The sequence below is a fragment of the Oncorhynchus masou genome, chromosome 32 (genome assembly GCF_036934945.1).
Source record: "Oncorhynchus masou masou isolate Uvic2021 chromosome 32, UVic_Omas_1.1, whole genome shotgun sequence".
Classification (NCBI taxonomy): Eukaryota; Metazoa; Chordata; class Actinopteri; order Salmoniformes; family Salmonidae; genus Oncorhynchus; species Oncorhynchus masou.
Window position 1 is genome coordinate 4,226,213 of NC_088243.1, and position 15,305 is coordinate 4,241,517.

General features: G+C 45.8%; 1 protein-coding gene across 3 annotated transcripts in view; it reads right to left on the bottom strand.

Moving 5' to 3' along the window:
• The window catches only part of LOC135525478 (alpha-actinin-1), a 92,266-nt gene that overhangs the window by 20,697 nt on the left and 56,264 nt on the right, over window positions 1-15,305 (bottom strand). For all 3 annotated transcript variants that reach the window (XM_064953145.1, XM_064953143.1, XM_064953146.1), the window contains exons 7-12: window positions 8,427-8,519; window positions 6,154-6,279; window positions 5,846-5,950; window positions 3,761-3,908; window positions 1,877-2,027; window positions 1,368-1,476 (exon numbers count right to left, since the gene is read on the bottom strand). In XM_064953145.1, the coding sequence (XP_064809217.1) occupies window positions 1,368-1,476; window positions 1,877-2,027; window positions 3,761-3,908; window positions 5,846-5,950; window positions 6,154-6,279; window positions 8,427-8,519 (732 nt within the window). The remainder of the gene's footprint in view (window positions 1-1,367; window positions 1,477-1,876; window positions 2,028-3,760; window positions 3,909-5,845; window positions 5,951-6,153; window positions 6,280-8,426; window positions 8,520-15,305) is intronic.

Consider the following 15,305-nt stretch of genomic DNA (forward strand, 5'->3'; position numbering starts at 1 on the left):
CAACAACTACACATGGAGACTGTACTACACCAACAACTACACATGGACTGTACTACACCAACAACTATACAGAGACTGTACTACACCAACAACTACATGTGGAGACTGTACTAAACCAACAACTAAACAGACTGTACTACACCAACTACACATAGAGACTGTACTACACCAACAACTACACATGGAGACTGTACTACACCAACAACTACACATGGAGACTGTACTACACCAACAACTACACATAGAGACTGTACTACACCAACAACTACACATAGAGACTGTACTACACCAACTACACATAGAGACTGTACTACACCAACAACTACACATAGAGACTGTACTACAGCAACAACTACATAGACTGAAATAGGCTACATTATCAATGCAGGTCCAACAAGGAAAAACTTATGATTGAGTTTTTTTGCAGAGACATATTGTTTTGTAGCATCTGATGACCTAACGTGGTGAGTGATGAACATGAATGTCCTCGCTCCCCTCCCAACGTTTATAGTTTGAGCAGTTGTTTTCAGCAACTCTGGTATTTTTTGATTTAGGTTGTCACATTGGCAGGTTAGCTTAGCAACAAACTAAATTATCAGCTCATTGTCATGGATGTATCCAAGAGAAAACGGCTACTTTGCTGTTATTCTGGCTGCAAAGGTCATGTTTGTGTTAGCTGTAGCTAGCTGGCTAACTAGCAAACAAGGGATAAGAACGTTGCTAGCGAGCATGGCGACGGGACTTGAAGAACGAGCGACTGGGTCGCATCTCTCGCACCCAAAAGATGAGAAAGTATGGATTCACTTAACAAAAAAAAATTACAAAATAAATAAATAAAAATATTCATACCAGTGAATATGTGTTTTCGTATGTTTTCTTTGGAAACTGTGGTATAAGTGGGATAAACTCCTCATTTTTGTACATTACCTTCGAAAAATGGACTCTGGAAAGGGACTCGACTCCTGCGTCGTCCATTATTTCCAAGGTAATGTAGAGAACATTAGCTTTTATCCCTGACATATACAGTATATATCAGTAATGGACTGTCTCTTTCCTGTGAAGGACAATGCATCCTGTCTGCCCCATAGAAATAAATTCCCATTCAAGTGAACGTTCCGAGGTCTCAGAGGCTTGGGCTTTGTCCCTTCGAGTAATTACATTTACATGCTCTGTGATAAGCTCCTCCTACTTAAAGGACCACTACTCACTAAGCACCTCCTCCCTGTAGACCACACCCACTAAGCCCATCCTATCTACAGAGACACACCCTGTTAAGCTCCTCCTACTGTACCTGTAGAGCCTCGACCGACTAAGCCCATCCTACTGTACCTGCAGAGCCCCGCCCCACTAAGCCCCTCCTACTGTACCTGCAGAGCCTCGCTACGTTTCTGAGTCAATGCTCCCAGGGCATCCCATTGGTCACAGATGTTCTGGCAGCGAGCGTTCACACTGGGGGAGTCATAGTAGTCCAGCTCACTGAGGAACGAGACAGGGGTACGTGACAGAGCAGGTCAATGTTATGTTATAGCAGCCATATTGTAAAGATAGTGGAGGAACTTCAATCAAAACAGATCCCTCCCACCCCTCCCCCAATCCCTCCCTTCCTCCCCCTCCCTCCATCCCTCCCCCTCCCCTCCGCCAATCCTTCCTCCCCCTCCATCCCTCTTCCCTCCTTCATCCATCCCCCCTCTCTCCCCTCCCTCCCTCCATCCCTCCTTCATCCATCCCTCCCCTCCCTCCCTCTTCCCTCCACTCCTTCCTCCATCCCTCCCCCTCCATCCATCCATCCCTCCCTCCATCCATCCCTCCCTCCATCCCTCCCTCCCTCCCTCCTTCATCCATCCCTCCTTCATCCATCCCTCCCCTCCCTCCTTACTTTAACTCCTGAGCGATGGCAGCTATCTGCTCTACGCGGTCCTGGTGCGCGGCCAGGTCGCTCTCGAAGGCCTCGTGTTTCTTCAGCAGAGCCTTGATCTCAGACAGAGAGGCCGTCTCAAAGTCCCGCGCCTGCAGCATCACCTCCTTACCTGCAGGGGGAGACACACCACAGACGTCGCTGGAAAATGTATACACAGTAAATACACGAATACAGAATGTATGTTGAACAAAAACAGATTACAGAGGACATGATACATATTTAAAGGTGCTGTACACAGTGATCCAATCATTTCTGGATAACAAATCAAATCGTTATTTGTCACGTGTGCTGAATAAAACATGTATAGACCATGTATAGACCTTACAGTGAAATGCTGACTTTACAAGCCTTTAACCTTGTTATGGCTGGGGGCAGTATTGAGTAGCTTGGATGAATAAGTTGCCCAGAGTAAACAGTCTGCTACTCAGGCCCAGGTGCTAATATATGCATATTATTAGTAGATTTGGATATAAAACACTGAAGTTTCTAAACTCATATGGCAGGCGAAAACCGGAGAAAAAATCCAACCAGGAAGTGGGACATGTGAGGTTAGTAGTTTTCAACTCATTCTTTATCGAATGCACGGTGTCTATGGGGTCAAATTGCACTTCCTAAGGCTTCCACTAGATGTCAACAGTCTTTAGAACCTTGTTTGATGCTTCTACTGTGAGGGGGGAATGGGAGCTGAATGAGTCAGAGGTCTGCCAGAGAGCCACGTGCTGGCCACGCGTGTTCACGTGAGAGTTAGCTTGAGTTCCATTGCATTTCTGAAGACAAAGGAATTCTCCGATTGGAACATTATTGAAGATTTATGTTAAAAACATCCTAAAGATTGATTCTATACATCGTTTGACATGTTTCTATGGACTATAATGGAACTTTTCGCCCATCATGAATTTGGCTTACTGGGCTAAACGCGCAAACAAAAAGGAGATATTTAGACATAAATGATGGACATTATCGAACAAAACAAACATTTATTGTGGAACTGGGATTCCTGGGAGTGCATTCTGATGAAGATCATCAAAGGTAAGTGAATATTTATAATGCTATTTCTGACTTCTGTTGACACAACATGGCGGATATCTGTTTGGCTTGATTTGTTGTCTGAGCGCTGTACTCAGATTATTGCATGGTGTGCTTTTTCGGTAAAGCTTTTTTAAATCTGACACAACGGTTGCATTAAGGAGAAGTGTATTTATAATTCCGTGCATAGTAGTTGTATCTTTTATCAATGTTTATTATGAGTATTTCTGTAAATTGACGTGGCTCTCTGCAAAATCACAGGATGTTTTGGAACTACTGAACGTAACGCGCCAATATATACTGAGATTTCTGGATATAAATATGAACTTCATCGAACAAAACATACATGTATTGTGTAACATAAAGTCCTATGAGTGTCATCTGATGAAGATCATCAAAGGTTAGTGATTAATTTTATCTCTATTTCTGCTTTTTGTGACTCCTCTCTTTGGCTGGAAAAAGGGCTGTGTTTTTCTGTGACTTGGCTCTGACCTAACATAATCGTTTGGTTTGCTTTCGTCGTAAAGCCTTTTTGAAATCGGACACTGTGGCTGGATTAACAAGAAGTGTATCTTTAAAATGGTGTAAAATACTTGTATGTTTGAGGAATTGTAATTATGGGATTTCTGTTGTTTTTAATTTGGCGCCCTGCACTTTTCACTGGCTGTTGTCATATCGATCCCGTAAGCGGGATCAGCCCAAATAGTTTTTTTTAACCAACAATACAGTTTACAATTAAGTTACTTATAATACTAGTTTCAATCAAAAATGGTCAAATGGAAACAGATGTGGTGTTCTGTTTCATGGTTCTGGTACCTTCAGTCCAGGTTTCGTGGATGGCTGCCTTCTGACGGAACTTCTCGGCCAGGTGGTCGAGTCTCTCCAGCCGGCGTATCTCGTTGAGGAGCCACTCCTCATAACCCTTCTCCGCCCCTTCTAGACCGCCCCAGGCGTTAGAGACGTCCTGCACAAATACAACAACTAACATGTAGGTCCAGCTTACAGTCACCAATCACCAGTCCAATTCCAGCCGTGTCCGGGGGGGGGGGGTCGGGGGGGGGGCTGATTTAAAGTCCCGATGGTAACGAGGCTTCAGGGTGTTAAGAGGATTGTTTGAACAACTGAAGTTCTTCATGCAAACCCACAGTTTCATCAGCTGCCCGGGTGGCCTCAGACGATCCCGCAGGTGAAGAAGCCGGATGTTGAGGTCCTGGGTTGGCATGGTTACACGTGGTCTGCGGCTGTGAGGCCGGTTGGACGTACTGACAAATTCTCTAAAACGGCGTTGGTTGAGCGGCTTATGGTAGAGAAATGAACATACAATTCTCTGGCAACAGCTCTGGTGGACATTCCTGCAGTCAGCATGACAATTGCATCCTCCCTCAAAACTTGAGACATCTGTGGCATTGTGTTGTGTGACAAAACTGCACATTTTAGGGTTATTGTCCCCAGCACAAGGTCCACCTGTGTAATGATCATGCTGTTTAATCAGCTTCTTGATAGGCCACACCTGTCAGGTGGATGGATTATCTTTGCAAAGGAGAAATGCTCACTAACACGAATGTAGACACATTTGGGCTCAAAACTTGAGAAATATGCTTTTTGTGTGCGTATGGAACATTTCTGGGATCTTTTATTTCAGCTCATGAAACATGGGACCAACACTTTACATGTTGCGTTTATGTTTGTGTTCAGTGTAGCTGCTCGTTTTGTGATCGAGATTCAGGGAATCTGAGTAGCGTCTTGCTAAAGCCGATGCTGATCTCCTTGAATGTGCTGTGTAAATAGCAACTGACTTAAACAGGGGGCGTGATGAGAGAGAAAGAGCGAGAGAGAGAGAAATCATGAGAAAACAAAAAGATAATTACTTGACACATTGGAAAGAATTTACAAAAAAAACAGAGCAAACTAGGATGCTATTTGGCCCTAAACAGAGAGTACACAGTGGCAGAATACCTGACCACTGTGACTGACCCTAAACAGAGAGTACACAGTGGCAGAATACCTGACCACTGTGACTGACCCAAACTTAAGGAAAGCTTTGACTATGTACAGACTCAGTGAGCATAGCCTTGCTATTGAGAAAGGCCGCCATAGCCTGTCTTCTCTTGAGAGCTATGTCTGTCTATGTGCTCACTGCTCACAAAATGAGGTGGAAACTGAGCTGCACTTCCTAACCTCCTGCCCAATGTATGGCCATATTAGAGACACATATTTCCCTCAGATTACAAAGACCCATAATGAATTTGAAAACAAATCCAATTTTGATAAACTCCAATGTCTATTGGGTGAAATACCACAGTGTGATGTCACAGCAGCAAGATTTATAACCAGTATAGAACAAACACCATTTGTAAATACAATCTATATTTATTTATTTGTCCTATTTGCACATTGTTAAAACACTGTATATAGACATAATGTGACATTTGACATGTCTTCATAATTCTGGAAACTTCCGTGAGTGTAATGTTTGCTACTAATGTTTTATTGTTTATTTCACTATTGTTTATTATCTACTTCACTTGCTTTGGGCAAATTTAACATATGTTTCCCATTTCCCAATAAAGCACCTTAAATTGAATTGAGAGAGAGAAAGAAACAGAGAGCGAGAGAGAGGCAGAGAGAGAGAGAGAAAGAGAGAGAGAGAGGCAGAGAGAGAGAGAGAGAGAGAGAGAGAGAGAGAGGAGAGAGAGAGAGAGAGAGAGAGAGAGAGAGAGAGAGAGAGAGAGAAACAGAGAGAGAGAGAGAGAGAAAGAGAGAGAGAGAGAGAGAGAGAGAGAGAGAGAGAGAGAGAGAGAGAGAGAGAGAGAGAGAAGAGAGAGAGAGAGAGAGAGAAACAGAGAGAGAGAGAGAGAGAAAGAGGTGTGTGTAGTGTACTTCATACTGTAGGTTACCTACCGACACCATCTTCCCCTCGGAGGGCATGAAGGCAGGTCTGTTGCTGAGTCTCAGCTTGGTCTGCAGGGTGTTGAAGTTGATCTCCAGCTGACACTTCTCCTGGACCTTTTAATATCACAATTATAGTTGCCACTTAGCAGCCGTTTCCATCCAAAATGACTTAGGTCACACATGCATACATAGTTTGTGTTATTATTAAACCTATTCAGGGAAGTCCCATTGACACCGATGTCTCTTTTAACAAGGGAGCCCTGATTCATAAAAGGAATTAGTGACAGTCATTATAACAGTCCAAGCAGGTGTAGAACCTTGGGGGGCTTGTGTTGACGCCGATAGTCCCTGAAGTCCTCCAGCTTCTGCTGCATCGCCTGCATGGTGTTCTCTGGAGCACGGTTCTCCAGCCACGGGATGGTGCGACGGATCCACTCCAGGAGCTATGGAGGGGGGGAAGAGGAAGAGAGGGGGGGTGGAAGAGGAGAGGCATAGATGGAGAATTGGAGAAGAGGAGGGAGAAAGGAACAGGAGGAGAGAGTAGATGGTAAGGAATAGGGGTAAGAGGTGACGGGGGAGAGAAGGAGAGGAGAGGAGGGAGAGGGAACAGGAGGAGAGAGTAGATGGTAAGGAGTAGGGGTAAGAGGTGACGGGGGAGAGAAGGAGAATTGGAGGAGAGGAGGGAGAAAGGAACAGGAGGAGAGAGTAGATGGTAAGGAGTAGGGGTAAGAGGTGACGGGGGAGAGAAGGAGCATTGGAGGAGAGGAGGGAGAGAGGAACAGGAGGAGAGAGTAGATGGTAAGGAATAGGGGTAAGAGGTGACAGGGGAGAGAAGGAGAATTGGAGGAGAGGAGGGAGAAAGGAACAGGAGGAGAGAGTTGGAGGAGTAGGGGTAGGGTGAGGGGGAGAGAAGAATTGGAGGAGAGGAGGGAGAGAGGAACAGGAGGAGAGAGTAGATGGTAAGGAGTAGGGGTAAGAGGTGACGGGGGAGAGAAGGAGCATTGGAGGAGGTAGATGGTAAGGAGTAGGGGTACGGGGAGAGAAGGAGAATTGGAGGAGAGGAGGGAGAGAGGAACAGGAGGAGAGAGTAGATGGTAAGGAGTAGGGGTAAGAGGTGACAGGGGACAGGCAGGGCAGGTATAGAGGGACAGTAAAGGTAGAGCAGGTGAGGTTAGCACAATGAGAAAAAGGAATGGAAAGAGCGAGAGAGAGAGACTTTTGTTACTAATAGTGAATAACTAATACATATAGCAGTGTGAATGTAGGAAGCTAATTCAACAAGCACAATTCTGCCAACTGTTCATTTGTTGTTAGTCTGGTGCCAGATGTACCAGTACCACCTGTATATAGCCTCCACATTGACTCTGTACCGGTACCCCCTGAATATAGCCTCCACATTGACTCTGGACCGGTACCCCCTGAACATAGCCTCCACATTGACTCTGTACCGGTACCCACTGTATATAGCCTCCACAATTGACTCTGCACCGGTACCCCCTGTATATAGCCTCCACATTGACTCTGTACTGGTACACCCTGTATATAGCCTCCACATTGTACTGGTACACCCTGTATATAGCCTCCACATTGTACTGGTACACCCTGTATATAGCCTCCACATTGACTCTGTACCGTAATACCCTGTATATAGCCTCCACATTGACTCTGTACCGTAACACCATGTATATAGCCTCCACATTGACTCTGTACCGGTAATACCCTGTATATAGCCTCCACATTGACTCTGTACCGTAATACCCTGTATATAGCCTCCACATTGACTCTGTACCGTAATACCCTGTATATAGCCTCCACACTGACTCTGTACCGTAATACCCTGTATATTGACTCTGTACCGTAATACCCTGTATATAGCCTCCACATTGACTCTGTACCGGTACCCCCTGTATATATCCTCCACATTGACTCTGTACCGGTACCCCCTGTATATAGCCTCCACATTGACTCTGTACCGTAATACCCTGTATATAGCCTCCACACTGACTCTGTACCGTAATACCCTGTATATAGTCTCCACATTGACTCTGTACCGGTACCCCTTGTATATATCCTCCACATTGACTCTGTACCGTAATACCCTGTATATAGCCTCCACATTGACTCCGTACCGTAATACCCTGTATATAGCCTCCACATTGAACCTGTACCGTAATACCCTGTATATAGCCTCCACATGACTCTGTACCGTAATATATAGCCTCCACATTGACTCTGTACCGGTACCCCCTGTATATATCCTCCACATTGACTCTGTACCGGTACCCCCTGTATATAGCCTCCACATTGACTCTGTACCGTAATACCCTGTATATCGCCTCCACAATGTTATTTTACTGGTGCTGTTTAATTATTTGTTACTCATATTTAAAATGTTTTCCTTATCTATTTTTTTACTTAGCACTTTTTTAAATTAAAACTTCTTAAAGCATTGTTGGTAAAGGGCCTGAAAGTAAACATTTCACTGTTTACAACAAGGTCTACACCAGTTGTATTTGGGCGCATGTGACAAATAACATTTGAATCGATTTCATTATGGGGGAGGGGGACAGAGGAGGGGTGTGGTGCTTACATCACTAGCCAGCTTCTCGTAGTCCTCCATCAGCTGCTCATTCTCCTGGTTGACAGCCAACACCTTGCAGATCCGATTGGCTGCTGTCTCCGCCTGGGGGAGGAACAGGAAGGAATATGGTAAATACATTCTATCATCGCCATGGGAACTGTTACTCGCTCTCCCCCTCTAGATATCTAACTCGCTCTCCCCCTCTAGATATCTAACTCGCTCTCCCCCTCTAGATATCTAACTCGCTCTGCCCCTCTAGATATCTAACTCGCTCTCCCCCTCTAGATATCTAACTCGCTCTCCCCCTCTAGATATCTAACTCGCTCTCCCCCTCTAGATATCTAACTCGCTCTCCCCCTCTAGATATCTAACTCGCTCTCCGCCTCTAGATATCTAACTCGCTCTCCGCCTCTAGATATCTAACTCGCTCTCCGCCTCTAGATATCTAACTCTCCGCCTCTAGATATCTAACTCTCCGCCTCTCTAGATATTTAACACTCTCCACCTCTCTAGATATTTAACACTCTCCACCTCTCTAGATATTTAACACTCTCCACCTCTCTTGATATTTAACACTCTCCCCCTCTCTCCAGATATCTAACTCTCCCTCTCTCCAGATATCTAACTCCCCCTCTCTAGATATCTAACTTTCTCCCCCTCTCTAGATATCTAACTCTCTCCCTCTAGATCTCTAGATATCTAACTCTCTCCCTCTAGATATCTAACTCTCTCCCTCTAGATATCTAACTCTCCCTCTAGATATCTAACGCTCTCCCTCTAGATATCTAACGCTCTCCCTCTAGATATCTAACGCTCTCCCTCTAGATATCTAACGCTCTCCCTCTAGATATCTAACGCTCTCCCTCTAGATATCTAACGCTCTCCCTCTAGATATCTAACTCTCTCCCTCTAGATATCTAACTCTCCCCCTCTAGATACCCAACTCTCTCTCCCCCTCTCTCTAGATACCCAACTCTCTCTCCCCCTCTCTCTAGATACCTAACTCTCTCTCCCCCTCTCTCTAGATACCTAACTCTCTCTCCCCCTCTCTCTAGATACCTAACTCTCTCTCCCCTCTCTCTAGATACCTAACTCTCTCTCCCCCTCTAGATACCTAACTCTCTCTCCCCCTCTCTCTAGATACCTAACTCTCTCTCCCTCTCTAGATACCTAACTCGCTCTCCCCTCTAGATACCTAACTCTCCCCCTCTAGATATCTCTCCCCCCTCTAGATATCTAACTCTGTCTCTCCCCCTCTAGATACCTAACTCGCTCTCCCCCTCTAGATACCTAACTCTCTCTCCCCCTCTCTCTAGATACCTAACTCTCTCTCCCCCTCTCTCTAGATACCTAACTCTCTCTCCCCCTCTCTCTAGATACCTAACTCTCTCTCCCCCTCTCTCTAGATACCTAACTCTCTCTCCCCCTCTCTCTAGATACCTAACTCTCTCTCCCCCTCTCTCCCCCTCTCTAGATACCTAGATACCTACCTCTCCCCCTCTCTCTAGATACCTGTCTAGATATCTAACTCTCCCCCTCCCTGTCTAGATATCTAACTCTCCCCCTCCCTGTCTAGATATCTAACTCTCCCCCTCCCTGTATAGATATCTAACTCTCCCCCTCCCTGTCTAGATATCTAACTCTCCCCCTCCCTGTCTAGATATCTAACTCTCCCCCTCCCTGTCTAGATATCTAACTCTCCCCCCTCCCTGTCTAGATATCTAACTCTCCCCCCCTGTCTAGATATCTAACTCTCCCCCCTCCCTGTCTAGATATCTAACTCTCCCCCCCTGTCTAGATATCTAACTCTCCCACTCCCTGTCTAGATATCTAACTCTCCCCCTCCCTGTCTAGATATCTAACTCTCCCCCTCTCTTCTAGATATCTAACTCTCCCCCCGAAAAGTTGGAAAACAAGTGGCGGATCTTACTTCAAAACTAAACTCGCTAAAGAGCCACCACAGGTCAAAATCGAGACTGGTTAATCTACCCAAAAAGTGAAAAATTGTGACGCAGTTGCATTTCTCCAGAGATGCCTTCCCGAGGCATTAGGCATGGACAACTTTCCTGGACCCCCTACGCATTGAAAGAGCCCGTCTGCTTCCGGGTCCTTCCGGCCACCCCCCTCTCCTCGAGTCCTCATCATGAAGTTTCTCAACTTTTCAGACAAGTCCGAGTGAGGCGGAAAGTCAGGGCTATGGGCAAGGTGATGTACGGGGACCAAGAGATCATGCCCTTCTCTGACCTATCCGCAGACCTGCACTGAAAAAGAAATGGCTACGATGGGGTCAAACGCCAGGTCCCTCAACATTGCCTATGGAATAGCCTTCCCAGCTAAACTACAGCTGACTTACAATGGACGGTCACACGGGTCTGAATCTCCCTCTCAAGCCGAGGCGTTCATCCGTGGCATACAGCGTGAATCTTATTCCTAGTCATGTTGCCGCTGTCAAGTTTACCACCACTCTGGACTACGGAGAATTAAACCACCTTCGATTATGTGACTGTTGGCAAGCTAACTAACATTAGCTAATGTATTAGCTGCTACTGTAGTACTGCAGCTAGCATAACAGCTAAGTGAATAATATGGCAGCTAGCCCACTCAAAGTTTCCTTATATTATTTGTAGCCTGTATGTGCTCATCACTTAGCTCAGTTTCTTCTATATGACAGGCGAGATAGCTGTCCGTTCAACGTTGGACTTCATGTTTAAGTTGATTTTTGTTATGTTGATAATTCGCTTCCATTGGATTACATAAAACCTTGTAAAATGCCAAGTGAAAATGTTCAGCTCCATGTCAACGGACACACCGGGACCTTGTTCATTCATCCTGCACCACCGAGAAGCATCGGGACCTTGTTCATTCATCCTGCACCACCGAGAAGCATCGGGACCTTGTTCATTCATCCATCCTGCACCACCGAGAGGCATCGGGACCTTGTTCATTCATCCTGCACCATCGAGAAGCATCGGGACCTTGTTCATTCATCCTGCACCACCGAGAAGCATCGGGACCTTGTTCATTCATCCTGCACCACCGAGAAGCATCATCGGGACCTTGTTCATTCATCCTGCACCACCGAGAAGCATCATCGGGACCTTGTTCATTCATCCTGCACCACCGAGAAGCATCATCGGGACCTTGTTCATTCATCCTGCACCACCGAGAAGCACCGGGACCTTGTTCATTCATCCTGCAACACCGAGAAGCAACATCGGGACTACTTTATATGAAGACTAAAGTTTCGATCATATGGACTTAAATGATTGACACTTACGTGCAAGCCTGACGTCAACATCATACGCAAGGGCCTTTGGATAACGTAGCACATATTCAATTGTATCTCTTTTTCTCACGTAGCCTGTTCATTTCTGAACTTTGATACTTTTTTTGTTGGTTTATGGTATACTATGTTAACGCTATATGTATGGGTCATTTTGTTACTTGGTAGCTACTAGTAGCAGACCCTATGTTGTGGATCATCTACAACTATTTCCGATGACGTTGTCCCCACAGTGACCGTACGTACATAACCCAACCAGAAGCCATGGATTACCGGCAATATCCGCACTGAGCTAAAGGGTAGAGCTGCCGCTTTCAAGGAGCGGGCCTCTAACCCAGACGCTTATAAGAAATCCCGCCATGCCCTGAAATAAACCATCAAACAAGAATAACATAAATATAGGACTAAGATTGAATCCTACTACACCGGCTCCGACGCCATGCTGATCCATGATTGAGGACACTCAGGTACCATGCTGTTCCATGGTTGAGGACACTCAGGTACCATGCTGATCCATGGCCTGTCATTGAGGACACTCAGGTACCATGCTGATCCATGGCCTGTCATTGAGGACACTCAGGTACCATGCTGATCCATGGTTGAGGACACTCAGGTACCATGCTGATCCATGGCCTGTCATTGAGGACACTCCGGTACCATGCTGATCCATGGCCTGTCATTGAGGACACTCAGGTACCATGCTGATCCATGGCCTGTCATTGAGGACACTCAGGTACCATGCTGATCCATGGTTGAGGACACTCAGGTACCATGCTGTTCCATGGCCTGTCATTGAGGACACTCCGGTACCATGCTGATCCATGGCCTGTCATTGAGGACACTCCGGTACCATGCTGATCCATGGTTGAGGACACTCAGGTACCATGCTGATCCATGGCCTGTCATTGAGGACACTCAGGTACCATGCTGTTCCATGGCCTGTCATTGAGGACACTCAGGTACCATGCTGATCCATGATTGAGAACACTCAGGTACCATGCTGATCCATGGCCTGTCATTGAGGACACTCCAGTACCATGCTGATCCATGGCCTTTCATTGAGGACACTCAGGTACCATGCTGATCCATGGTTGAGGACACTCAGGTACCATGCTGATCCATGGTTGAGGACACTCCGGTACCATGCTGATCCATGGCCTGTCATTGAGGACACTCCGGTACCATGCTGATCCATGGTTGAGGACACTCAGGTACCATGCTGTTCCATGGCCTGTCATTGAGGACACTCCGGTACCATGCTGTTCCATGGCCTGTCATTGAGGACACTCAGGTACCATGCTGATCCATGATTGAGGACACTCAGGTACCATGCTGATCCATGCATGGCCTGTCATTGAGGAGATTCAATGTTTTTCAATAGAGTCGGCAGAATGAACACACCCCTGACCACACGCAAACATATTTCACTTCCATACAGCGTGATCCCTATGGTATGGTGGTATAGAACTATGGTATGGGGATCTAGTGGTATAGGACTATGGTATGGGGATCTAGTGGTATAGGTCTATGGTATGGGGATCTAGTGGTATAGGACTATTGTATGGGGGTCTAGTAGTATAGGACTCTGGTATGGTGGTCTAGTGGTATAGGACTATTATGGTCTCTAGTGGTACTGGACTATTATGGTCTCTAGTGGTACATGGTATGGTGGTCTAGGACTATGGTATGGGGGTCTAGTGGTATAGGACTATTATGGTCTCTAGTGGTATAGGACTATGGTATGGGGATCTAGTGGTATAGGACCATGGTATGGTGGTCTAGGACTATGGTATGGGGATCTAGTGGTATATAACTATTATGGTCTCTAGTGGTATAGGACTATTGTATGGTGGTGTAGTGGTATAGCACTATTATGGTCTCTAGTGGTATAGGACTATTGTATGGTGGTATAGGACTATTGTATGGTGGTATAGTGGTATAGCACTATTATGGTCTCTAGTGGTATAGGACTATTGTATGGTGGTCTAGTGGTATAGGACTATGGTATGGTGGTATAGGACTATTGTATGGTGGTGTAGTGGTATAGGACTATTGTATGGTGGTCTAGTGGTATAGGACTATGGTATGGTGGTATAGGACTATGGTATGGGGTCTAGTGGTATAGGACTATTGTATGGTGGTCTAGTGGTATAGGACTATTATGGTCTCTAGTGGTATAGGACTATTGTATGGTGGTGTAGTGGTATAGGACTATTGTATGGTGGTGTAGTGGTATAGGACTATTGTATGGTGGTCTAGTGGTATAGGACTATTGTATAGGACTATAGGACTATTGTATGGTGGTATAGGACTATTGTATGGTGGTATAGCACTATTATGGTCTCTAGTGGTATAGGACTATTGTATGGTGGTGTAGTGGTATAGGACTATGGTATGGTGGTATAGTGGTATAGGACTATTGTATGGTGGTATAGTGGTATAGGACTATTGTATGGTGGTATAGTGGTATAGGACTATTGTATAGGACTATAGGACTATTGTATGGTGGTATAGTGGTATAGGACTATTGTATGGTGGTGTAGTGGTATAGGACTATTGTATGGTGGTATAGTGGTATAGGACTATTGTATGGTGGTATAGTGGTATAGGACTATTGTATGGTGGTATAGTGGTATAGGACTATTATGGTCTCTAGTGGTATAGGACTATTATGGTCTCTAGTGGTATAGGACTATTATGGTCTCTAGTGGTATAGGACTATTATGGTCTCTAGTGGTATAGGACTATTATGGTCTCTAGTGGTATAGGACTATTATGGTCTCTAGTGGTATAGGACTATTGTATGGTGGTCTAGTGGTATAGCACTATTATGGTCTCTAGTGGTACAGGACTATTTTGGTCTCTAGTGGTACAGGAGGACTAGAGACTAGAGGGTGAGGCGCTCACCTTCTGCTTGCCTGAGAAGGCCTGGTAGTAACACTGTGGTACAGTACCTTCTGCTTGCTTGAGAAAGCCTGGTAGTAACACTGTGGTACTGTACCTTCTGCTTGCTTGAGAAGGCCTGGTAGTAACACTGTGGTACTGTACCTTCTGCTTGCCTGAGAAAGCGTGGTAGTAACACTGTGGTACTGTACCTTCTGCTTGCCTGAGAAGGCCTGGTAGTAACACTGTGGTACTGTACCTTCTGCTTGCCTGAGAAAGCCTGGTAGTAACACTGTGGTACTGTACCTTCTGCTTGCCTGAGAAGGCCTGGTAGTAACACTGTGGTACAGTACCTTCTGCTTGCGTGAGAAGGCCTGGTAGTAACACTGTGGTACTGTACCTTCTGCTTGCCTGAGAAGGCCTGGTAGTAACACTGTGGTACTGTACCTTCTGCTTGCCTGAGAAGGCCTGGTAGTAACACTGTGGTACTGTACCTTCTGCTTGCCTGAGAAAGCCTGGTAGTAACACTGTGGTACTGTACCTTCTGCTTGCCTGAGAAGGCGTGGTAGTAACACGACACATAAGTCATGACGGCCTTCTCATCCGGCCTCAACGTGCTAACGATGTCTGCCCAGGGAACAAAGGGAGGAGGAGAAGGGGAGAGGGAAGGAGAGATGGAAAAAAAGAGAGAGAAGCGCAGAGTAAAAGTGTGAGCCAACAGG